Source organism: Arabidopsis lyrata (genome assembly GCF_000004255.2).
Source record: "Arabidopsis lyrata subsp. lyrata unplaced genomic scaffold ARALYscaffold_1, whole genome shotgun sequence".
NCBI lineage: Eukaryota > Viridiplantae > Streptophyta > Magnoliopsida > Brassicales > Brassicaceae > Arabidopsis > Arabidopsis lyrata.
This window is the reverse complement of record NW_003302555.1, coordinates 22291010-22316252: the sequence shown is the minus strand read 5'-3', so window position 1 is coordinate 22316252 and position 25243 is coordinate 22291010. Positions and strand designations below refer to the sequence as shown.

The window sequence follows — 25243 nt, the reverse complement described above, 5'->3', positions numbered from 1 at the left end:
AAAAAACTAAACTACATATGAATATGAATATATGAAAATAGCATTATATGTTTTGGTATATCTATTTTTGATATATATATATATATATATATATATATATATATATATATATATTTTAATAGAAAATAGACTTCTTTTCCTAGAGATCAATAGCAATACCATCACTATTGAGTGAGAGGGAGTCTACCGAATCGATAATGATTGAAGAATATATGATCGATAAGAGCATCTCCAATGGTTACCTTCAAATATATCTTCAAAATTGAAGGAAAAAATGAAGCAATGCTTTTCCAATGGGTTCCTTCATTTTCTACTTCAAAAAGAATATTTTAAATATATTTTATCTATATTTTATTATTAATTATTAACAAAACCATTTACTTTCTAAACGTATGAATTTTAAACCCGTTAAATTTATATTAAGCAAATAGTTCAACAAATTTTATTTAAAGTACATTATTATCACATTACTTAACACTAATTAAAAACATATATTTATGATGCAATTGTAGACATACACTTCTCCCACAAATGATCAATTAATGCATCCAGAAGTGAGAAATGAGTTTCTTAATCCTTTATTTTTCTGAATCGAGCTAGAAATTCTTGGAATCGGATATTTTCATCATTTTCTATTTCAACATCCAGAGGTTGAGTTTCTCTTCCAATTTCAATTGGCGCATCGAGATCACGCTCATCTTCAATCATCTGATTATGTAAAATTATACATGTAGTCATTAGAGTTAAGAAAGATCTTCTCTCTACAGAGATTGGGTTTCTGAAAAACAAGCTTTCTCCTATTATCTTCCAAAAAGTTCAACATTTCTCAAATTATCTTCCGAAGGGTTCAAGCTCTCAAAATCCAAAAGAATTTCAGAGTAAATCTTTACAACTTGTTAAATCTTCGAGACTTCTCTAGGCCGCGACCAGTGTCGATTGACACTCACACCCTTGATCGGCTCCAAATTTGTTTCTTCAGCTTAACTTCTCGAATTCGCTTCAAAATGTATCATAATCGTGTAAATACTTAAAAAACTTTACAAATAAGAAAAAGACTCTAAAAACTATACTTATATATCATGGATAAAAACCGTAAAAACTATGATATATAGAGACAATGTGTTAGTTTCTTACTAGTAGGGAGATTGGATTTTTATAAACAAAAACGCACCAATGAAGCATAACATGTGTTATTTTTTGTGATTGAAGTTTAAGTTACTTCTTGTATACATTAAAAATTAAACTAAATCCTCCTACATATATGGTAAATATGGAAAAAAAAAATTAAAAATAGGAAAATTGGATATAAAATACAAATAATTAAACTATTGTTTATCTATGCATTCTATGACCAACTGTTACATATTCATAATCTACCCTTCGTAATTGATTTAACCAATTCCAAACAAAATTTAGAATAATTCGTCGGCAAATGATGAAGAAATCATGAAGATACATATAACGTCGAAAATATGTTGTTTTTGTTGCTGTTTTGGATGAATAAAATATGATTTACGAAGTTTAGAATACACCTTCTGAATTAAGAATATGTATTATATACATTGTACATAGCGACTAAAGGGATTTTCTACCTATGGAATTATGAATATGTATTATATAATTGAGAATATGGAATTGGATAAGGAAAAAAATATGGAATTATCTACGTCAAAACAATAATGGAATGTAAATAAATGTTGCTTTTGCCCTATATTTTTTTTCCAAATTATATTTAAAAAGAAATCAAATTAATTTTGAAATTAGTTTTTAGTTTAACAAAAAAATTAAAAGCTGGAGACATAATAAAATTTTAATTATATTAAAACATATATGACTAATATTAAAGCATACAGTAAAACCTCTATAAATTAATACTCGATAAATTAATACCCTCTATAAATTAATAAATTATTCTGGTTTCGAGTTGAGACTAGTGTAAAAATGACATAAATCGATAAATTAATAAGATAATAGTTTTTTTGAAAATTTTCTGTAAACTTATGGTCCCATCAATATCATAAATTAATAATTATATAAACTTCGTACTTTCTCCGTTCCGTTTTAGTTGTCGTTTAAGGTTTTCTCACACAAATTAAGAAAAACATTAAATTTTCTGTTTTACCCTTTATCAATATATTTTATAAAAAAATTCATTGGTCGAAACATTAAAACAGTAGGGATAAAACTGGAATTTTCACAAAACATTTGCATCGAAAACCTAAAACGACAACTATTATGAAACAAAATTTTAACTTTAAAACGACAAGTAAAATGAAACGGAGGGAGTAATATCTTTATATATATTATAATGTAAAAATCTTAGTGAATTATGACTCTGCTATTATTTTTCTTTTAATTTACACTAATTTTTGGTCAAGTTTATTTTTTTACATTTTTACTACATCAAGAACTTTTTTTTTTTTGTTTTCTAGACATAATAATTTTTATTCTTTGTAATTGGTTTAGAAAATAACGATTATAAAGCAAAAGAAATATTTTTAGACAAAAAGTTTTTTAAAAATTACAAAATTAGCCTAAACTCTCTATAAATTAATCGATAAATTAATACTTTTATAAATTAAAAGAATTTCATGATTCCAACATTATTAATTTATAGAGGCTTTACTGTATATGACTAATTATGAATATAAGATAATAGTTTAATTATTTATGATGAATATAAAGAATAATACTGTCGGTAAAAAAAAAAAAGAAAAGGAAAAATGAAGAAAATTAGAAATGTTGCTTCTTCTCCTATTGAATGTGTCCACCTCCGGACCAAACCCACCACTCTTGTTCGGTCTTTCTTCTTCTTCTTCTTCAACTCCCAAACAATCTCTTCCTTTATCATCTTCTATCTCTTCCTCTGTTTCTTCTTTTGGTTTTGCCAATCACAAAACCTGACAAACCCATCTCCTCCTCCGCTTCCTCCACTCTCCGTCGCTCCCCTTCGTGGGGATGCCAATTCGCCACCGCCGGAATCTTCTTCTTCTCCGGCGGCGAACTCCAATCATCCTAGTTCCATGATTTCTTCTAGAGATCCCGATGCTCTCTTTAGCGGCGGTGGAATCAGGTTTCTAAAAAAATTGAATCTTTTTATCGATTTTCTCAAATTTAGGATCTTTTTGATTTATTGTGTTTTTTTTTTCTCCGGCGTTGTAGCTTTTTAGCAGGAGTTAGAACTGTGAAGTTTAGTTATGGATATTCTAGTCTTAAGGGTAAAAGAGCAACAATGGAGGATTACTTCGAAACTAGAATCTCTGATGTTAATGGACAAATGGTTGCTTTCTTTGGTGTCTTCGATGGTAAATGTTTTTCTAACAACACATTGTTTGTTACTTGTAATCAGAGTGTTGTCATTTGATTGTTACTGATGTGTTTTTGTTTGGTTTATTAGGTCATGGTGGAGCAAGAACTGCTGAATATCTTAAAAACAATCTTTTCAAGAATTTAGTTAGTCATGATGATTTTATCTCAGACACTAAGAAAGCTATTGGTAATGAGAAAAAGTTTGAGTCTTTTAGTATCTTTCTATGGAATTGAGTTTTTTAGACTTTGAATTTGATTTTGCAGTTGAAACTTTTAAGCAGACAGATGAAGAGTATCTTATTGATGAGATAGGACAACTGAAGAATGCTGGTTCGACTGCTTCGACTGCTTTGCTTATAGGGGATAAGTTGATTGTTGCTAATGTCGGTGATTCTAGAGTTGTAGCGTCGAAAAATGGTTCAGGTTTGTTTGATTTTGACTCTGCGATACTAAATTGATTAACCTCGCTTTTTGGCCTTTGTTTATGTGATGCTCTTTGTTTGTTATGTAGCTGTTCCACTGTCTGATGATCATAAACCGGATAGATCAGATGAGCGACAACGGATTGAAGATGCTGGTGGCTTTATTATTTGGGCTGGTAAAGTTTCCACTCTCCCTCTTTGTATGTGTGCTTGAGAGTGGTGGTGCACTTAGTATTGTTGGTGTTTCTTAGGCAGGTTTTCTGTACTTGACATGAAGTTTAGAGATATGTGATACGTTGTTTTGAAGTCATTTGTGGTTTGGGCCGTTTAGTTATTAATCGTTCGTTCCTTGGAATACACTAGGAACATGGCGAGTTGGTGGAATTCTTGCAGTCTCTCGGGCATTTGGGGATAAGCAACTTAAACCCTATGTGATTGCAGAGCCAGAAATTCAGGTGATTAGATGGTTTTCTCTCTTGTTGCATGGCCATTGAGCTCTCTGTATTCTGATCATTGGGGAATTTATATACGTTTTATGCCACATTTGTGGTTAAGTCACAAAATGAGAACGCCCTTTTTCCTGATTGCAATGCGCTTGCGCCTATACTCATACTCATTACTCTTTATCTGTTCTTAGGAGGAGGATATAAGCACGTTGGAGTTTATTGTTATTGCTAGTGATGGACTGTGGAATGTATTGTCAAACAAGGTTAGTTTTCAGATAAAGCTCATTTGAACCTTATATAGTTATATGCTTTTTACACTTTGTTTAGTTTTGAAAATGCACATTTTTCGTGATGGGACTTATTGTGAATGTTCTCTAGATTTATCAAAAAACAAAGAACTGAAAACCTACCTAAACCACATTCCCAAAATTAAATTTTCAGGATGCCGTGGCAATAGCACGAGACATTTCAGATGCCGAAGCAGCGGCAAGAAAGCTTGTGCAAGAAGCCTACGCACGGGGTAGCTTTGACAATATCACTTGCATTGTTGTTCGATTCGAGGTTTCTTGATAAAGAACCAAAGTCATATGATCTTGAGCTGTTGCTTTTTCCTTCCATGTTCTGGTTTTTTTAGCAAAACAGCATTAATACAATCACACATTTGCTTATATAATTAAAAAAAGAAAGATATATTTATGAGACTCTATGTCCCCTAATTTTTCATACATCAACATGTAGTTTCAGCTGCAATTTGTCTCATCTGGTCTAGAGCAATGATATTTATTACCAAAAGGAGCTGAAACACAAGAATTACTTCTAATAAGTCTTCAAGATAATCTTCTTATGTTTCTGCTTCTTTAGTCTCAGCATCTTCAATCTCTCCCTCTTCCTCCACACTAGAATCTTCTTCCTTTTTCATCTTCTTGTTTTCCAGGAATTCAAGGAGACCTTTAAGCGCGATATCAGCGTCCTTACTTGCCATGAGCTGCTGCGTGACTTCAGCTGGAGTTGAACTCACTTCAATGATGAGCTTCTCAATGGGATCAAACAACACGTGCTCATCGGTTTTGAGGTACAAAGCCACAAGCTTCTTGAACACAAAGGGAGTACAATTGTCCATGAGAATGTGAACATCCATTCTTCCCGGTCTAAGCAACGCAGGGTCGAGCTTCTCCTTGTGATTGGTGGTGAAAATTATGATTTTTTCTTCTCCGCAGCTCGACCAAAGTCCATCAACAAAGTTCAATAAACCAGACAACGAAATCTGTCCATAAGGAAGAAAATTCATAAGACAAAGAAACAGAGATTTTAACAAAACAGAGGAATTTTTTAACTTACCCCAACTTCAAACTTCTTCTTTCTCTTTTGTGGCTCACCATCATCTTCTCCACCATCTCCTTCCTTTTTCTTTGTCTGACGTCTACGAGAAGCATCAGCTCCACAATCAATATCTTCAATAAGAAGAATCGACCGGTTCTTGGTTGATGTAAGAATCTCCCGCAACTCACCATCATCTCTAACACTCTGAATCTGAAGATCATAGATATGATACTTCATATGATTAGCAATGGCAGCTACCATAGAAGATTTTCCAGTTCCCGGAGGACCGTAAAGAAGATATCCGCGCTTCCAAGCACGTCCCACGCTCTTGAAGAACTCTTTTCCTTTAGAGAAAGCATCAAGATCATCAATCAAAGTCTTCTTGAGTTCTGGCTCAACAGCTAGAGTCTCAAACGTCGTATGATGCTCGAAAATAGCGGATTCCCATTTAGACCGGTCTTGATTGTAAGTATAGATCTTGAGATTCTCGCGATGGCTCATTATCTTCTCCGCTGATTTCGCCAAGTAAGTGAAGTAATCCGTCATGATCTTCTCACGAAACTCCTTCTTACATGTCAAATGAAAGTACCTAAACACATCAAAACATGTCAGAACAAAGTCACAAACAGATTATAGTCTAAGAGAAGGGAAAAAACAGAGTTTTAGGTTACCGTTTTTCGGGTAGATACTTCTTAGTTTCAACAGAGTGAAGAGTCCACTCAAGATGAATTCCTTCAAACTCATCAATGATCTTTGTGTTTACAGGGATCCCAAGTTTTGGCTCAGCAGCTGGATTCTTAAGATTACTAGAACCCACAAGAAGTTTGCCTGTAGAAAGTCCGGCGAGACGGGTAGGTAAGTAAACTTCAGCAGCACGGAAGGTCTGATTCTCAACAAACTCCCAACGTTGCTCGATCACAAAAGTGAAACTAGATTGAAAGTAAGAAGAGAAGAAGTCCACAGCTTTCATAGCTATGTACTCTCTGATTCTTTTAGGCACAATCTCGTTGAGGATTGTTCGAAAAAGCATCGTGATTGCGGAAAAAGATGTGTAAAGAGAGAAAACTGCTGATACAGAAGGAACTTGACTATAAAGACTCGCCATTTTTTTTGGTTTTTTCTTAAGTGAAAGATGATGAAAGATTGAGAGAGGTGTGTATATGTTTATATAGAGAGTTTGGTGAGTGGTGAACAAGAAAGTTATAATTTTTTGACATTTAATTTTTATAAAGTTTTGGTTTTTATCATTTTAATTGAAAAAGAAAAAAAGAAAGATTGAAATTTCAGGGAAAGTGTGAGCAAAACTTGGGTGGAAAGCTCCAAGCATGGATGAGAGAAAGTGGAAGACGTCATTTAGGTCAAGGGAGATAAAGACAAGGCAAGTCACAATCACAAATGACAAATACAATGTAGACAATTAAACAATGTGATTAATGTATCTATAGACACTTTAAAAAATATTTGTTATACAAACTAACTTTCTATTAAAACATATTGAATAATCTATGTAAGCAAAGCAAATTAACAACGAATGACTTACAAATTAGGTTGGCGGCGTGCAAATAATCTTTGATTTTGTGATAATTATTATGAATATGGGTTTTGTTCTTTATCAAAAAATTAAACTTTATATAAAAAAAAGGATTTTGGAGGGTTTCTTAAAACACAAAAAAAAATGCTCTTTACTTACAAAATTTAGCTCTGAACGTAATAGTTTTTCGAGTCGGAAGATTACAAAATCCAATTGAACCATTTATAAGAGTTTGGACTATTTGAAAATGGATAAGAAAATTTATACAAAGTATTCACATTACCAAAATATACAATCTAATGGTATATTAATGTTTTCTATCTTTTATATTCTAACCGATATAACTTCGTGTATTTTTTCAAAAAAGAAAATAAACTTAGCTTATTTTTTGGGACTTTTTCTTTATCCCCCATATAATGCATATTGTAATCAATTTAGAGCCGGCTAACTAATCAGGAGTTTTGTTGTTAATCAGCCTGATTAAGCGTAGCATAGTAAGGGTAAACACTAGACAACAAAACAAGTGGCATGTGCTAGTTAAGACAAATATTTTGTAATAAATGTATGTAAATTATTACACGCAAGGAAAATAAGTGGAAGCTGACATGCATATGATGAATATGAAACTGATACATGTACATACAACAAAGGAGACTGGTGGGTCTTATTCAGAGAAAAGAAAAGGGAAAATATAGATTAAACGTAAAAAGGACTTGTTGGCTAAGGAAGAAAAGATTCTCAATGGAGGGTCGTAAATTGTTTTGGTTCTTGTTTTTATATTAATATTTTGAAAGACTAATGTTTGGAGTCGTGCACATGGCAAATCAATTGAATAATCTTGAAAAAAGCAACTAAAGTTATAAAATCCGACTCAGATTGGTCGGTCGGACCAGTATATCACTTTCTTTCACTTATTTTGTTCTTGTTTTATAGCTAAATCTAGCGATTTATCGAGTTGGTATATTTGGAAAAAAAACTCATCAATATTCACTTATTTAGAGAGTCTTATTTTGAAACTTGTTTTTTTGTACCTTTTATTGTTTGGTTTTGACCATTTAAGTATATATATTAAATTTTTACTAAACCTTTTTTAGTTTCCAACATTCATCAATGTTTTTTTGTGTAGAAATTTGTAACCACATAAAAGAAGAACTGAAGAAGCAACCTCGAGATGTTCCACTTAGGATGAACAATTCTCCTCTCTTAATATCATCAAACTCTGGTCTCAAGATAGAGAGACAGTTACTTTGATAAGTTTGGTTCGATGAGTGACATCAACATTGTTCCATTTTCTATGGATATTACATTTGACTAGTGCTTTACGGATATCTATTATTTAGGAACGAATCAAAGAGGATATCGTTATTTTAGTTTTTGTTGCTTAATTTAAATTAAATTTTAAAATAATATTATTGTATGATTATTGTTAAACGTCACAAATAATTTAATTTTGTTTATATAATATTGTCTTCTGTTCAGACCGAACAGATCTTACATCTTAGTAACCTAAAAGATTATTATTATTTTTTCTTTAATATTTATATTAATCGACCGAATGAACCGAAAACAGATCTTGGTTTACAAATATATTGGGTCTGATTGGTAACGACTCTTAGTTTCGGCTGTAGAAACTTTCGCTGTAAGAACTTTGGCGGTAGAAACTTTGACTACAGAGACTTTAACTTTAAAGACTTTAAATGTTAGAATGTGATTGGTAATAACAAAACTGTAGAAACTATGGCTGTAAAAATTCTGATTTTAAATAAAATAAAATACAGCGAATATAAATCCAAATTATGATATACCAACGAAATTCACACAAAGAACTTTATGAAGTTTTTATACATTCATATTCTCCATTTTTGTATCAAATGCAATATCTGATATTTTTTTATATACATAAATGGATCTTAAAAGAATAGGAAAAAAATCAATTATAAATTAGTTAATACTTTTTTAAAAATAATTTTCCAACGAATTTTATCAGAGGTTTTCATATAATGGAAAAAAAAAATAAGAAAAAATATTAATTTTTATTCTTTTTAATTTTAAAGTCACGTTTACGTGCGGCTATAGAAAAAAACTTGAATTCAAAGAATTAAAAAAAAAGAAGAAGGATTTTGGAGGCTTTAAAATTATTTAAAACCAAAAAAATGTGATTAGAAAAATAAAAACTTTAAAGACTTAAAAACTTTTCTAAAGCTTTAGGAGTTACACAAGGTAAATCCTACATCTTATAGAATAGTTTTTTACCTCATCACACTTGCAACCTTTTTTTACCTCACAGCATTTAACCACATACAACTTCGTATCCGACTTCACTATAACAAACTCAAAACAATTCTTATGCGCACCTTTTTCAACCAAATCTGCCACTACTTGCTTACTTTCAAATTCTTGTCTTATATTCACATTCAAACCGTCTTCCCATTCAACATTAACAACAAGTGTGACCTCAATACTCATATCATTGTTATCAACTTCTGCTCCTTCAAATCCAAGATCTTCACCACTTTCTAGCAGCTCATAATGTTGAGATGGTTAGCCTTCATAAACAATCATGTTTTCCTCACTGGCTCTACCAGTTGAAATAAACTTCTCATTACTTGCACGAAATTAACTTCCCATATCTTCTCTTAGAAGTTTATCACACCCCTGATTTTCTTGATTTTCCTGAGTGTTCTCTCTCTCGCCTTTGATCACGTTCAACATCTTTGTCGACTTCCACATGCAAAACATGGAAATGGTTTTTATTCATTTCCAAAAAACACATTACATCATCATCATGGGAAATATATGTTGGTTTCTTTGGTTTAACTGTTTCAGCAACAAAGCTCAATTTCAACACAACGGTAGCTTTATCAACCATCATTTTTCTACATATTTGGTTCACCAATTCAGAATATATGACTTCCTCAATAGATGTTTTCACCAAAAGAGTGTGATGAACATCTTCTTTTGAAATCCATTGTGTATCAGCTCCTTTTCTTATATAAGATCCCCCATAATCAAAATATATTATTGTGAGAAGATTATTATTCATTGTATCCTGAAAACAAATAAATATTAACATTAGAATAGCCAGTTGTACCAAGTTACCCATAATAAATAATAATTGATATGACAAGTTGTACCAAATAGTACTAAGTTACACAAAATCAATAATAATTGGTATTACAAGTTGTACCAAGCACCTGTCTACGGAATACCAAGTTGTACCGTATCAGTAATACCAGGTTTTAGCAGCTGTTTCCATTTCAGTAATACCAAGTTATCCTACATCAATGTCCTGACCACTAATAATTTCATACTATTTTTCTACGATTGAGTTGATTCAAGTGTTAATGGACACATTATCAACCTTATTCGACCCAGATCGACTACAATACCAAATGTGAATGAATTTAATGAGCATAACAAAGAAAATTTAAAATCTGCAATATCTCTAATTCAAAATTTTGATGAATTAAACAACAACAACACAATAATATCTTCTTCTAACACCATAAACGAGTCTCAAACTTGTTGGATTTAATAATGAAAATAAATTAGACAACAAATTACCTCAATTTTGGAGCTTTAACGGTGGAGAAGAGATTTTTGATCTTCAATTTTGGTACTAACCTCTCAGCCTTTCGCCTGAATCAGGAAGACATAAATTACAGTGTGGAATAGATTGAAGTCCCGCCATCTCAGCGGAGGAGCCATGAGCACTCTGAGATTCTCACAAGTAAGCAAGAAAGGGATCCTCGGAAGGCTAGAGCTGAAAGGGTCCATTTTTCTCAAGGCCCCAAACCTAATTTGATGACTCGGGATCCTCTGCACCAACGTAAAGAGAGGCAACATAAGAGGAGGTTTGATGATAGCTTTCCGATTGATTCTAGACAAGTAAGAACAGAGCTGCAACGGTTCAAAGAAAGTTAGTCCCAAACTCTGTTGATAAGGAAGATGGAGATTCTCAATCTATCCTATCTGACTCCCAAAGAACTATATCTCTCTTTAGCTAGGTTAGAGCATATTGTTTGTTTGATTGATATATTTCCGAGAAGAGCCGAATACCACCTGGAAAGCATTATGAACGAAATGGGGGTGCTGAGTCTAATCAAAGAGTTCCTCCTGCAGACGTACAATCATGTGGTGATCCAGATTCCGTGCAGACAATAGCTGGAAGTACAATGTTGCAATTTGCAAAAACTAACAAGTTGTCTATACAACTTGAGCAAGTATGTTTGACTTTCTTTTGTCGCTCTACCCATCTCTTCTTCCATTTTCATTTAACTACATAGGTTCATTCTTTGGAATTTTTCAAATTGTTTTCTCTTCCAGCCGTAGCCTCCTTGAGAAGAGACAGTTCTTCCACTCTCATCGAGCTCAGGTGATCTATTTTTTTTAGCTCTCTTGCAATTGATTGCTGATGATGTGTATTATCACAGCCCATGGCTCTAGAACAAGTACTTTCTGACCGAGATAGTTGAAGATACAAGGGTATGTTTTAGAGTTTAACATTTTCATCGCTTTAGGTTACTTTTATTCAACTCAGATGTGCTGGATAAAGCTCAGTAGTTTGGTAGATATATGCTTCGTGTGAAAGGGAAAGGAATATTGAAGACTGGGGCATAGGCAAATGTTTGATAGGAGCAAAATTGTTATGATAGAGAGATATCAAAAGGAAATACACGAGCAAGCCTCATGGTCTGATATGGAACAGTAGAACCACATCTGCTTATATTATATAACACTGGTTAAAGGACCAAGTGTTTCTGTTTGTTCTCGGTTCTAACATAGTTTGTCTGGTTCTCCATTAGTTTACAGCGAATAAGTTTTCTCCTTTTAGTATTTGAAAATCTTTTTTCTTTCAGATGCTCGATGATTTCGTTGATGTGACCAAGGATGAGAAGCAGATGATGCACATGTGGAACTCGTTTGTGAGGAAGCAGCGGTATGTCTTTCAGTACATATGATGTCGAATCTTACAGTATACAAGTTTAGAGTCACATGTGTAATAATAGTTTGTGGATGTTGTTGCATGAGTTCCTCTGGTAAAAGCAAAGTGAACAAATCTGGTTGTATGTTTTCTGACTCATGCATGATAAGCATTTTGTTTTTGATCCTTTGTTGGCTCCAGAAGTCCTTGTTCTGCACCTCCTTCTTCTCAGGCCGTAGGTTGAGTGGAACGTGTATAGGATCTTCCGTTCTTTGAATTCTTGGTTGAAAAAGGCATAAATTTTTCTTCTCACATTCCATGGGCATGTGAGGCATTCTCAAAATTACATGGACCCATCATTGTTCGAACACCGAGCTTGATTTGGTAAATTGAACTCCCATTTCCTCTATTGTTTTGCTAAGTTGATACAGGTGAGTTTTTGTGATGTAGGTGCTGGAGAGTGTTTATGGTGAAACTATGAAACTATGATGCCCGGACCATGAACAACTGTAATATTATTCTCGAAAAGCTCCAAAATTCCATTAATTCAAGTAGAAAAAACCAAAGAGAAAGGACAAAGGACAGGAGTTTTGGGTTTCATTTTTCTTCTTTTAATATAAATGTGTACATTGGCTCCTCATCTTTGACGTTTGTTATTCGAGTAATGCTAAAAAAACAGGATTGTAACAACAAAAAGGAATAATAAAACTGGTTATAAACTAAGTAAATAATTGTTTTACAAATTTCGAAATAGACAGTTCAAAGCCAACCACTACTGTCACCAATCGAAGCTTTCTAAGTTCCAACACTTCTTTTGGTCCTCTTGCAAATGTCGTTCATAAGTAGCCGGTTAAGCGAGAATGTTTCTCCTTGACCATCGTTAAGTGACCGCAGTTCCAGACAGCAAGCTGTTACCTTTCTTTGTTCAATTTTTCAATGTCTAATGTTCAAAGAAAATGGCCAAGCTTGACACATTTGGTGGCTGCAAGATGCTATGATTTTATGATATGGACTCTAGCTCAATAACAATTATCATTAAGGGATTATTGCTTAATAACAATTAATACATCAAAATTTAAACATAGTTCTTGTGAACTAACCAATAAAACAACTCCAGTCATTGATATAAAGTAAAACAAAACTGATTTGATTTGGATGATACAAATACACTGGAAATTTCAAAAAAAATCACGAAGCAACACTTGTTGAGATTCCTGAGGCATTGTCCCAAGCATATCAGAGAATATCAGCAAAAGCTGTTGGCATGCATCGATCTTTTTCGGATCTGTGGCTGGTCCCGTTGAAAGATCCTTCCATCCCTGATAATACGACCTATGGAGAAGGATTCATGTTACGGTTTGGAGTGAAAAACAATGAAAGCTTTGAAATGATGAACAAACAATAGATGAATCGTTTACCATCTCCAGACCGGAATAGCTTCAGGAGGACAACTAATTCTAGAACACAAAGATCTGATGAGCTTGTAATCACCTTCGGACTCTGTATCTACGCAGAAAGAGAGAACAATTTCAGATTTAGGTTGGCAGAAACGTGCAGCTTTAACACCTACAAACAAGACTGTCTATATAAATTCTATAGTTTCAGATTCTTATGACCTCTAATCAACAACTGAAAATTCAAAGCAGAAACATTTCAAACCTACTTCACCAAAGAATTCAATTCTCAATCAAAGCCAAGTAATCTGGAAATCAAGAGTTGTTTAACTCGGTGAAAAGCAGCATACCTGCAGTCAAGAAGAGGCCATTGCGAAGAAGCATGAGAGAAAGTGCAAATACAACAGAGGGAAGAAGAACCATGTTGTTTGTACACAGAAGCTTTTGGAGATATACGATTACTTCCCCTAGTATGTGCTCCGATTTTGTCATGCTGCCTTCAATATTCCTTTGCTTCAAGTATTCCAACAAAGTTTCTGGCTTTGTTTCACTCAAGACTGTTGAGTCCAAATCATTAGCTTCAGAATAAAGCTTCCCAAGAATCACTGAAGCCAACAGCCAGCGTAGAAACTTTGCTACCATAGTTTCTTCTTGTGCTTCTTCAGAGTGTGTTTTAGTATCTTTATGAGACTCACTAGGCTTAGATCCCTTTTCAAAGTCACTCTTCAAGGCTGTGGAGCTTCCCCAAAAAAGAAACCTTCTCAGCTTGTCCACGTCCTGAAAAGATATCATCGTATCAAACAAACACTTTTTTAAACTGTTCAAAACCAAAATTGGACGGATGCTCACAGTAGTTGGAGAAAGAGAGAGAGAGAGGGAGAGAGATACCATGCATATTATGTCAATTGGCGGGGTGCTCATTAATATAACATCAAGCCCACGCTCTGCACTAGCTTCGACTTGAGGAGAGTCGCAATTAGCAACTGCCTCAAAGAGTTGGCATATCCCCTCGATTGTGATGGTGAAATGTGGCTGGTACAGTTTCCGTTTCTGTGATATCTTTAGAGTAGCAGATAGTATCTGCAAAATCAAATCCACCAAAGTACCATTTTCTTTCACTGATACCAATCCACCACCTAAAAATCTGTATAAACGCGACGAGATTTCCATTAGCTCTTCGAGGGCAGATCTTTGCAACCACACTGTGACGTTTCTGGAGGCGAGTGTATCAGTTATGACCTGGTACAACAATATCACAAAGCAAATTCAATTAACGAATACAATATTCTAACAAAGGACCCTTGACGCCAACTAGACAACAATCATGGTTGATCACTGAGGAATTCGATTCAGTTTTGCGTTCATCATCACACTATAGATTTTCATTAGCAAAACAATGTATCTATCATTAGTTATTTTTAAAAGTTGAAAATCAACTAATATCATTACTGGACTAATACCTCCAAGACAGCTACCAAGCGCGAATCTTCATCTCCAATGGGCTTTGTAGCAAACATTGAGATAAACGATGAACACCATAACAAAAGACCACAGTTTTCAACTAGATGTCGGGCTATCTTATGGAACTTGACTGACTTTCTCACAACCTGAAAAGTGAAAGAAAGACGGATTTTATTGTTTTCATTATGAGCTCAAAGGTGGAGTACAGATACCCCACAACACAGAACGACCAAACAAATATGTTCTCAGAATTAACCTTCTATATTAATGACACTGAAGAGGCAACTGCATATAGGTGCAAGATAAACATTAAGTGACATTAAGGAAATAAAGTATCACCTGAAGGATTAGTCCTTTAGTTTCATCATCAGCAAGAGGGGATGAGGAAAAACTCATTAATGTCTCAAGGACAGAGTTTCTTATGTACAATTGAGCATCGTCTTCTGATTCCAAGCCCACACACACTAGGCGAAGTTCCCAAAGCCTCTGTGATCGAAGGACAACAGTGCTGCTCCAGAAAAAGTCATAAAACAAAGGTATTCCCTACCAAAAAGAAAAATCAAAAACAGTTTGAATGCTGGCAAATTGTTAGGGACAAAAGACAAGAGTTTTACAGTTTTCAGCGAATAATTAAGTACCTTCAGGTTCAGAGTAGATGAGCTCTTCAAAAGTTTATTTATGGGAGCATAAAGTTCGTGAGAAGAATCCAACAATATCAGAGACGTCACAGCAGCAAAATAAGCACAAACTGTTGGGATTCTTTTCCACCGTTTGTCAACTCCATTTTCCACATGCATCAGCAGAAGCATAAGCCCCATTACATTCTCATTCTTCTCACATCTCTACATCAAAAAGTTTTAGTTAAACAAAGAAAAAATACTTGCATGTGTCCACAGAAGCAATGGAATAATCGAGAACAAATCTGATCAGTGAGCCTTTGCAAAACCAATTAATTAAAGAAGCAAAAAGGATTGGTAGGCTAAGGACCCATAACTCCAAAAACTTAAATACTTTTGCTAGCTAGTTGCAATTACAAGTCCTCTGTTCAGATAGGGTATACCCAAATATTCCCCTTTTTAATATCCTTTCCCATTTTGTGTACCATTTAAATTACTGAAACTACCAGTTACTACTGAAGGAATGATAATATCTTAGAGATTCTGAGGAGACTTTGAGTATCAAAACAGGCTATGCATACAGATAAGAAAAACACAAAATAATTATTACCTTAAGGGCATGCACAAATATCCCAAGAGTTTCATAGCCCAATTTTCTCATCCCAAGATCTGCTGAAGACGTGCTCGCTAACGCAACTGCAAGCAAGCCTGAACTGGCGAATTTTACAGGTTCAATACATCCCATGGACAATGAGTGTATTGAGAATGGCAGGATGTAAGCCGGATCATACCGTTCAATAACAGGTGAGCATTTCTACACAGGGAGGAGGGATGATTACTTTGAACGTTGTTTGAAAATGCAAATACAAGAACTTTTAACTGGAAATTAAAATTAAACACGCGGGTACCTCACTTACTGGATCATCAGATATGTAAGAGTTATCCGATACCTCTGCAGTTCGTTGATAGGGAAAATACAAAAGAGTTTGAGCACATATTTTGGGATCAATCCAAAGATTCTCTTTGAAAAGAATCTGCTGGAGATTTTCCACCAAACCAGCTTCACCACCATAATATGCATCCTGAGAAAAACGCAGTCCCTCTCTTATTTTCAAGGCAGCTTTACCCCACAAATAATCTGTTTCAGAAACATTCAGCCTCTGTTCGTCCTCAATCAACTCGATATCATGCATCAACTTGTAGAGCTCTAAGTCAATTTCGCTCATAGTTGCACCATAAGAACACAAAAAAAGAAAGCGCAGCTCTTTCAGATTGATCCCCGAACCTTTTCCACATTTGGAAAGCAGCACTCTGAGAATTTTGACAATTTCTAACTGCTTCACATAGTCGGGTGCTTCGAGACAACAACTTCCAACTCCGACAGAATTTGGACTTGGGATGCTAAGATGTTTTAGAATGCTGGAGACAGGCCTCAATAATTCACCAGTACGCGAGGCTGATAGGATGGTTGGTGTAAACTGAGAGTGAGATACCAGGAGTTGGATATATAGTGTACATGAGTACTTTCCTCTCGACAATAAGGAGAAAATGTCCCTCAGTAACTTCAATGTCTTTGAGTCCTCAAATCTATACAGGAGAACTGATTTCATTAGTTTCTCCAAGAAAGGAAGAGAATCCAAGTTAACAAGCTCCTCACACATGTATTTCAAAATCTTTAGAATACTTCTCAAAATGAAGTTTTCAAGGCTTTTGCACAGGAACCAACATTTGTCTTGTTTTCTTTCAGAATTCCCTTGAAAATAACCATCAGATCTCTTGACAACACATGGCCAACTTTCAACTAAAGCATTTAGTAAACTCTCTCTGCAGGATCCCATTTCTGGAGAACTTTCCTTTGCACAACTAACAGCTTGACTTTTAAAATGACATATACTGCTATCCTCAGGAAACAAACAGATCCTTGAAAATTCTACTTTTGCAACTACACGGATAGCAACATTAAACATATAGTGTACTGACTGAGCGTCCATTTCTTTTATCTCGTAATCAAACATCTTTTTGCCAGCACTAGCGTGGGGAAACATGGAATAGAATACCTTTAAGAGATCGTCTATTTTAGTTGGACTTTCATTCAAGGCAAAGTGACACTGAAACATACGTACTGCCATCCCAAGAAGACTCGCATTAAACATAGTGTCAATATCCTCAGTTGTCGACATAAGAATCTCTTCATACTTCTCTTCAAAGATCCACCCAGACAAAAAACTGGGCCACTGATGAAAACCGTTTGTTAGTTTATTTGAATAAAGTGAAGTTATATCTAAACATCTACTACACGGCGTCTCGATTTTTGCATAAACTGATGCCAGATACGATAACACGGCAGGCGGAAGCATGATAAACTGATCAGAGCCATCCTGTTGCTTACTTAGCATACTAAAGAAAGAGTGTCCAAAGACTGACAGATGCAAGGGACTGGACTCCACAAGATAGAATAATATCTTGGCTCTGGTCATGCTTGGCTGGTTAATATAATGGATAATCAAGTCTTTAGGAGTTCTCCCAACAATCTGTGAAATTATCACCGTCAATGGATGAACATTGCAATGCCGATTATGTTTCCCCCTGAAAATGCTGCTCCCAACTTTAAGCAAACAAGTATCTGCCGAAACCAAACCAAAAGAGGTAGAAAACCTGCATGCCATGCTATAGACTTCCTCAATGAGTATACTGTCATAATTCTCTTCTTTTAATTCCCACAGCAAATCATATACCCCTCTCTTAGCAGCCGGCAGGTGTGAATAAGATATAAGCATTTCAAAAGCTCCGCCAGCAATATCCAATCCCAAACTGATAATCATACTCAAATTTGGGCTAGCCAATTCTTCCTCATCAATTTTACTCAGCATGGAACGGGCTAGCTCTAAAAGTTTAAAAGGTGAAATAAATCTCAACAACGCATGAATTAATTGTGATGGTTGGAGAAGCGGAGCGTAACTTTGAGAACCAACACAAAGCTCAAACTTGTCTCTGAATAACAAAAGAAGCCTTTGCACCAAGTCCTTAAAAACCGTAATTGACTTATTTTCCCTGAGATCGCCATCCTGCACAATGTGTCTCTCATCAAACAAAAAGTGCTCACAAATAGAAACCAATAGATCAAGGATTTGTTGATCTATTTCACAAATAACTAGCCTGCTCGTCGTCAGCGACGTTTCTGAAAAAATCTTAACATTATGCACTGGAGGTAATGTGCCACAATCCAAGGGACTCTCCAACAGTGCCATCACAACTGGATGGCAAAGAACTGTCTGGGCCACTTGATGCTTCCACTTTGCAAAAGGAGCAACCAACTTATCTGAAGAAGGTCCAGAAACAAAGCCCCGTTCTGATATTTGCGAGAACAAGTGCTTCAAGAGACGTAAGCAGATCTCAGAGATTCGACAGAGTACCGGAGCTGGTTGAATCTTGTAAGATGATCGTATTTGGAAGAGCCAGAATAGTATTAATCGGATATCTGATTCAATATTATCACTTTTAGGTTGCCAAACTTTTAGCAGCAGTAGCTCTGCTAATCTTGGAAACTCTGGCACGCAAGATATATCCATGCTCATAATTTCGTTAAGTAATACTGGAAAAGGAGCCTGCTCGAAGAACATAGACAAGGCAGAAGAATAAATATCACGAATCTCCACCTTACTTTTGATTGCTTCAGTTACGGATGAGTAGTCAGCAAAATCAATCTCACTATCTACTATTCCTTCACGGAGATTCCTTGACCTAGTAAGTTCTAAACCTCTAACAAATAAGTCAGGTGATAGCTTTGAAAGGTTTCCGAGGAAGTTTTCCTCTAGAAAGGCGATGGACTGTAAAAATGAGAATGATGTTCCATATAAATCCCAAGAAATAGCCATCACAGAAGCAAAATTCTCCAAAATTGATTCAGGTGTTGCACATATCAATGCAGAAGAAAACGCTTTAACGATTCCTGCGATTTCATCCAGAGAAATACTTCTTCTCACCAGTCCTTTTATCTCATCAAGAGAATCTGCAAAAGAAGTGTCAGCAAGTAAACTCGTTGTCCTTCTGGAATGTAAGATGAAAGTTTTTTTGTCTGACAAAGATTGTGAGAAAAGCAGCAACATCCTCAATGGCCTCCATTCACATAAAGAATCCTTAGATCCATCAACCACCTCAGACAAAACTGACTGGACCAAACAAGAGAGTCCACTGGAATCTACCTACAATATTCAATTTATAGAAAACGAATTGGTGTCTTAAGCGGCATAAACTAGAATATAAACATATCGTATGGCATAAGATATATGTATATATGTACCTGAGTTTGCAAAAGATATTTCAATGTGCTGCAGACGTACAGAGATATTGCTGACTTGTCTGGTAAAGAATATTTTTTAGATTCAGACTTAAGCAGCCTAACACAGTTCTCCAGAATACAAACAATTAAGGGGCTAAAACCAATTGAGTCACCTGCAACCAACACAGAAGATTCGCCAGTCAATAAATTCCTCTAGGCTTATCACAGTCCAAAGGACAAGTAACCAGGATTAAACTAGCTTGACATTAACCGAAGTTTGAAAATTAAAAATTTTGCCATAAATTCATAAGATAATTGCAGAGACATATAAGATAACCATCTTTGTGCAGACAACAAATTTGCCACTCAAAACCTAAAACAGTATAATGGTATGTCTAAACAAACATAGGAGCAACATATTATACAATTCAGAAGCTAAACCTAAGCAAAAAGAGTAAACACGTGCAATCTATACAGAACCATAAATTTTGAGCGCACAAAAAAACTGTACCTTTTAAATGGGACAATCTACTTCTGACAATTTCCCATTGCTTGAATAAATTATTTCCAACAGTCGTAACTGCATCACATAAAAAGGAGATGACAACTGATGACATGCTCTGTACAGCCTCCTGAACCATAAGAGGTGGTTTAATCTTTCCAAAACCTGGTAGAAACCGGAACCATGCCCCAATTTCACTTGGATTTTTGTCGAATGCACCGGTGCTGCTCATAGCTACCAGTGCTAAATTATACGATAGATCCTTCACCTCGTCGTGTGATGAAAAAGGTAACAAATTAATGAATACATGCAAATGCTTGAACATGAGTGGTGGAATTCTTGTAGGAACACTCTCTCTCTCACTTTGGGACTTTGGCGTCCAACTGATGTATTCATTTACCAAAGACAAGTGAGCTCTCTGCAATTCGGCTGGCAAACCTGAAGAAGTGCTCAGAAATTTCATGAAGACATCAAACGATCCTTCAAGGATATTAGGCACAGAACGCTGCAAAGATGAAAAACATGTAGCTTAAAAAACCAGAGCTCGTCAAGTACTACTAATGCGTAGACATATTAACAGTAATAAAATAAACTAAATTACATTGACAAAAGAAACAAGAAATTGGACCAAAACTGAGTAAGCAAAGCTATATCACTTCTCTAGTTGTCTAGAGGACAAACCACTACAACTCAAAAATCAAACTTCAATCAGGATAGTATACTACTCTCTTGCAAGAACTTCAAAACTAAAATTTGAGACACGAGGGTTTAAAGTACAATGCAAAACAATAAGAAACCCTGTTGTTATTAAATATTCTTAAGTGAGTAAAAGGGTTAAGCGTTTTCATTTATCAACAACACAACAAAACTAATAACGCGAAAAATCGACGTACCATATAAATCCTGAGGGTATCCAGGAGCTTAATGTGAAATAACATCTCTGCTTCTTCGACCGAATCAAAAGGCTTAGACCAAAACTCTGAACCCCAAATTTCTGAAACAATCCCAAGATATTCTTTTTCAGCATCTGCCTGATCTGTCATCTGAGCATCCCCAGTATCCTCTTCCAAAAAGAAATCTTTATCAGAACCTACCCCACAAATGACGATATCACCAGCATCTTTTTCCAAAACACACTTCTCAGATGGCTTAAAGCGTTTTCTTTTTCCTACTAATCCACTATCCAACACTGCTTCTCTTTTCAAAGGCAGCTTTTGGGTTTCGCTAGAACCGCTCAGAGACTTCAGTACAGTCAAAAACACCTGGGCATCTGGAAAAAAGCTTCTCACCTCACCCATGACATCCCGCTCAAGAGAAGCCTGAGACGAGCGAAGTTTCCAAGCGGTAACAAAAGAATCCAACAGCCTCAGCGTCTCCCAGAGAAATCTCAAAGTCCCATGTTTCACAAGTAAATCAGAATGGAGCATCCCTCTAGTGATCAACGACCGGCTAAACGGTCGAGGGCATATGCAATTCATGATAGTCTGAATTTCTGAACCAACAGAAGGAGGTATAGCACGATGATCTGGATTGAGAAAGTCAAAAGAAGATGAAATTCTTTCCGGCGATACCAAATTTGCTGCCAGGGAAATAGAAGAAACCCTGCAATGACTTCAGTTACTAAGCAGAAAGAATGAAAAAGAAAAAAAAAAAAAAAAAAAAAAAAAAAAAGGAAGCAAAAGTCTCAGGCTGCACTTAAAATGAAGATATAGATATACTCTAGTACTTTGAAGAAGACTAACCAGGATGGTGATGAAAAATCTTTCACATTGTATGGAAATTGTTCCAAGAAAGCTGAAGTTAAAGACGGTCTACCCCTAACAATGGCTAGAAGCAAATCCCTATGATAACTAATTTCTGTTGCTCTCAACTTCTTCATGAGCATTAGTAGGCTCTTTGAATCTGGCATCAATCCATTAGAGGGGTCTGTACAAACTTTAACAAGAACATCATGGGCCAACTCATTCACTTTCCCACCATCCTCTCTTGCTGAAATGATGACTAGCTTCTCTAGTGCAGGGATTCCAAAAAGAACACTCCTTAGCGGAGGGCAAATCAATGATTCTTTAACAAGGATCTTGTCCTTCAACGTAGACAAAACGTAAGCCGCAGTGTCTTCATCGTCTTCCCCAAGGCCTTTTAGGACATTAGAATACATTTTCTTCTGCCATAAAATAGAATCTGACAAATGAGGTTGCCCAACTTCAAGGAATGATATTGCAAACCCAACAAAAGCCTGCCTCGTTGAATGTTTCCTAACCTTGTCAGCCCCTCCAGTTTTATACTCCCCCAGTTTTGCAAAACCCTTAAAATCAAATTTATTCGCCATATGCGATGCCATTCTTGGACCACGTCTAACTATGGAAGCCAAGAGTGAAAGTGCAGCATTCTGTTGTTTTCCCTCTTTGCTGTTCAATGCATTGTAAATGTCATGCAGTTTTTCATCAATAAGTGACCTGCCAAGCTGGTTAATAGCTCTTCCAATATCAGCTGATGTACCTTTTCCCTCTGGATGACTCAAAACCGTCTGGAAAAGCGAGAATATATAGGACACTCCTTGTTTTTTTTCATGTAGAAACTTCCATACATCTAGAAGCTCCTTAAATTTGGCAGAGTTGTGGAAATAAAGACGCAACAAATGGCCGCCAGTTTCTCCCTTTAGTAACATAACAAACTCTTTTAAAGCATCAGAGCATAGCTTAATCTCATGTAAGCAAATGTTATACAGCAATCCTCTAAGTTTAGCTTCAAGAGATGGTCTGAAAGGCATCACTGGGATTTTTCCAACCTCAAGATCAGGATACTTGTGCTCATCAGTACCTGTATGAGAAACACAGCAACCTCCTCATTAGCTGGCTTTTACGTGATTATAGACAAGAGATAATTGTACCTTGCTCAACGCCGATACTGGGATCAAAGTAGTCCTGCTGCTCCAAGTCTTTATTTGGTCTCTCTGTCAGAGGTTCATAGCCTTTTGAGCATTTAGCCATCGCAGTTCCTTTCCTAGTCAAAGATTTAGCTACCATCTTGTAATCTGACATCAACTCACCGTCCATTATCATTCCTGAAAAAACATATAAATAATTCAATCTCCACCAGCCCACAGTGTCATATTGAGAATTAAAGCTACCTATCCAAAGACCAAAAACTTTACAAATCGGATTGATTAACCAAGTTCAGTTATCAGCTAGACAAGATAATAATTCACCTAGAGAGATTCCGGCCGATGGCGGTAGTTCCAGGCTGTTCCAGGGGCGGACGTACGTGAAGGGCAGGGTAGGCACGTGCCTTATACTGTTTTTTTTTTTTTTTTTCTCTAATAGTTATTTAAATTAACAAAGTTTCTTAAGAAAAAATAGCTTTAGACCTTTAGTCCAACTTCCTTACTTATTCGATAGTCTTTATAAATTTTATTATTTACTCTTTATACAGCCCAATAGCCTAATAGTTCACTAAAATAATAAAAAGATGTAAACAATCAAGCCACCATCGTTGACCTAGTTATTATAGAAACTGTTTTTCTTTTTTTTTTTCACAGAATCATCATCAATCAATTCATCGTTTTGTCTTTGGGACATTTAGCTCAGAGGTAAAATCAGAGAGGATAATTTGCTAATAGGTAATTGACTGCTATATCACAAAGGCATGGAAATAACGCTTCATTTTTGGGCTACGGTTTGACGAAAATAACGAAATAACCAGGCAGTGACGTACGCATGCGAGTGGGATAGGAGGGTAGACTTTTTTGGCAAAAATGAAAGAAGCGACGGCTCTGTTATGGATGGGATGGTTCCGCGGCGACAGAAAGAAGTAGAGGACTTACATTAAATGCAAACCTGCATAATGTCTAAAAAAAATCTTCGGTGCGAATCTTTTACGAAACCAGATGGGCGGGATTTTGAAATTTAAACACCTAACCTAAAGAGTTGGATACCCAATAAATAGGCTTGGGGGCGAGATGCAAAATCTTCACGACACCAACTACAAAAACCTCATAAAGTCTACAACTTCAGCGACGACCGTAAGAAAACTTGTGGAGAGTTAAGTAAGGAGGTTTATTCTTTATAGTTTGTAGATATAAACTTGTTGACTTTCTCTAACATGGTTCGTTTGGGTTCTTAAACAGGTGAAATGATGGAGGTGACTAATGAAAGAATCACGGGCATGGTACGGGTTAAGCTTGGCGGGTGGTCCAAAGATGAACAAGGAGTTTGGAGATTCTCAGGAGCGGAGGGACAGATGGGGAGGCTCATTCGCTTCAGGGAAGGAGACGGTGTTGAAGCAGCAAAAACGAAGGTCATTGAAGAGTTCAGCATCAACAGAACTAGGGAGAAGATCGAGCTAACTTATGAAATGCCGGAATGGATGGACGTCGACGGCTCTGTAAAACCTGTCCCTATTCACATTGTTTCCGACGACGATATGGACATGTTCCTAGCTATGCGGGTAGACATCAACGAAATGAAGCTGTACGTTGTCCCTATGCCGGTGAACATGACACCGGAAATAGATGGGTTCAAAGTGGTGCCTCTGATGGACGAGTTCGCGATGTGTGAAGTGATGAGTAAGGAGGAGCTGGAGAAAGAAAGAAAGCGCCGTCTTGACAGAGAAGCCGGCGACAACATCATCTGCTCGCAAGTTCCCAGAGAAGACGTGGGGGACAGCAATGATGGACCCCTTGGATGGATAGGGAATTCGTACGCAAGCAGCGGGTTCGCTACACTTTCAGCGGCTTTGAGGCATTACAAGACCTTGACAGAGGCTCCACAAACCCGTGGGTCACCCGTCTGTGTACTAGAACCTGAGGCAAGCTCGTCTTCCGACAATAACAGGGTCACACGACTAACCAGAGACCTGTTCTCAGATTTTGAAAGAGGTCAGAGAATGTGGAGGGTATCATTTATATATACATATACAACAAGAAATATAACGGTCTAACTCTTATTTTAACATCTACAGCCGACAGATCTAGTGGAGATATCGGCGAGAACTCGAGTTCCCAAGAAACATGAAAGACACAAGACACTAGACACTAGAG

At 36.0% G+C, this 25243-nt stretch overlaps 3 protein-coding genes and 2 long non-coding RNA genes across 9 annotated transcripts; 2 read left to right on the top strand and 3 right to left on the bottom strand.

The window, feature by feature from the left end:
• The first annotated feature begins 2708 nt into the window (after positions 1-2708).
• LOC9330026 (probable protein phosphatase 2C 11) lies at positions 2709-4878 on the top strand. The gene is made up of 8 exons (XM_002893919.2): positions 2709-3073; positions 3163-3305; positions 3398-3496; positions 3574-3732; positions 3821-3907; positions 4095-4186; positions 4369-4440; positions 4619-4878. The coding sequence occupies exons 1-8, from the start codon at positions 2724-2726 to the stop codon at positions 4745-4747; spliced, it is 1131 nt and encodes a 376-aa protein (XP_002893965.1). The 5' UTR covers positions 2709-2723; the 3' UTR covers positions 4748-4878.
• LOC110224605 (AAA-ATPase At1g43910) lies at positions 4848-6659 on the bottom strand. The gene is made up of 3 exons (XM_021010919.1): positions 6169-6659; positions 5516-6086; positions 4848-5441 (listed from the first exon to the last, which is right to left on the bottom strand). Exons 1-3 carry the CDS (start codon positions 6600-6602, stop codon positions 5019-5021), a joined length of 1428 nt encoding a protein of 475 aa, XP_020866578.1. The 5' UTR covers positions 6603-6659; the 3' UTR covers positions 4848-5018.
• A 3103-nt stretch (positions 6660-9762) lies between these two features.
• Positions 9763-10687, bottom strand: LOC110225164. The gene is made up of 2 exons (XR_002329577.1): positions 10593-10687; positions 9763-10077 (listed from the first exon to the last, which is right to left on the bottom strand). It is a non-coding gene; the product is annotated as an uncharacterized LOC110225164 (long non-coding RNA).
• A 159-nt stretch (positions 10688-10846) lies between these two features.
• LOC9327338 lies at positions 10847-12680 on the top strand. 5 transcript variants are annotated; one of them, XR_002329576.1, is made up of 5 exons: positions 10847-11035; positions 11151-11513; positions 11888-11967; positions 12154-12336; positions 12403-12680. It is a non-coding gene; the product is annotated as an uncharacterized LOC9327338 (long non-coding RNA). The 5 variants fall into 5 exon arrangements; XR_002329575.1 differs by lacking the exon at positions 12154-12336; XR_002329574.1 differs by lacking the exon at positions 12403-12680 and having other exon boundaries at positions 12154-12395.
• A 287-nt stretch (positions 12681-12967) lies between these two features.
• On the bottom strand, positions 12968-23515 carry LOC9327337. The gene is given in 16 exon segments (XM_021014149.1): positions 12968-13139; positions 13141-13284; positions 13371-13458; positions 13697-14123; positions 14235-14585; positions 14807-14953; positions 15147-15350; positions 15446-15649; positions 16035-16238; positions 16333-19626; positions 19725-19876; positions 20215-20710; positions 21099-21807; positions 21948-23025; positions 23096-23269; positions 23414-23515. Coding segments are annotated over 15 exon segments (7740 nt in total). The 5' UTR covers positions 23268-23269; positions 23414-23515; the 3' UTR covers positions 12968-13069.
• Positions 23516-25243: the final 1728 nt, after the last annotated feature.

What these genes read in the sequence shown, in the direction of transcription:
- LOC9330026 (XM_002893919.2), top strand. Translation starts at nt 2,724, where the DNA reads ATGAAGAAAATTAGAAATGTTGCTTCTTCTCCTATTGAATGTGTCCAC. An exon ending in TTTCTTTGGTGTCTTCGATG is followed by an intron (nt 3,306 to 3,397) that starts GTAAATGTTTTT and finishes TTGGTTTATTAG; the next exon opens with GTCATGGTGGAGCAAGAACT. An exon ending in TTGCAGAGCCAGAAATTCAG is followed by an intron (nt 4,187 to 4,368) that starts GTGATTAGATGG and finishes ATCTGTTCTTAG; the next exon opens with GAGGAGGATATAAGCACGTT.
- LOC110224605 (XM_021010919.1), bottom strand. Translation starts at nt 6,602, where the DNA reads ATGGCGAGTCTTTATAGTCAAGTTCCTTCTGTATCAGCAGTTTTCTCT. An exon ending in AAGTATCTACCCGAAAAACG is followed by an intron (nt 6,087 to 6,168) that starts GTAACCTAAAAC and finishes TGATGTGTTTAG; the next exon opens with GTACTTTCATTTGACATGTA. An exon ending in AGAAGAAGTTTGAAGTTGGG is followed by an intron (nt 5,442 to 5,515) that starts GTAAGTTAAAAA and finishes CCTTATGGACAG; the next exon opens with ATTTCGTTGTCTGGTTTATT.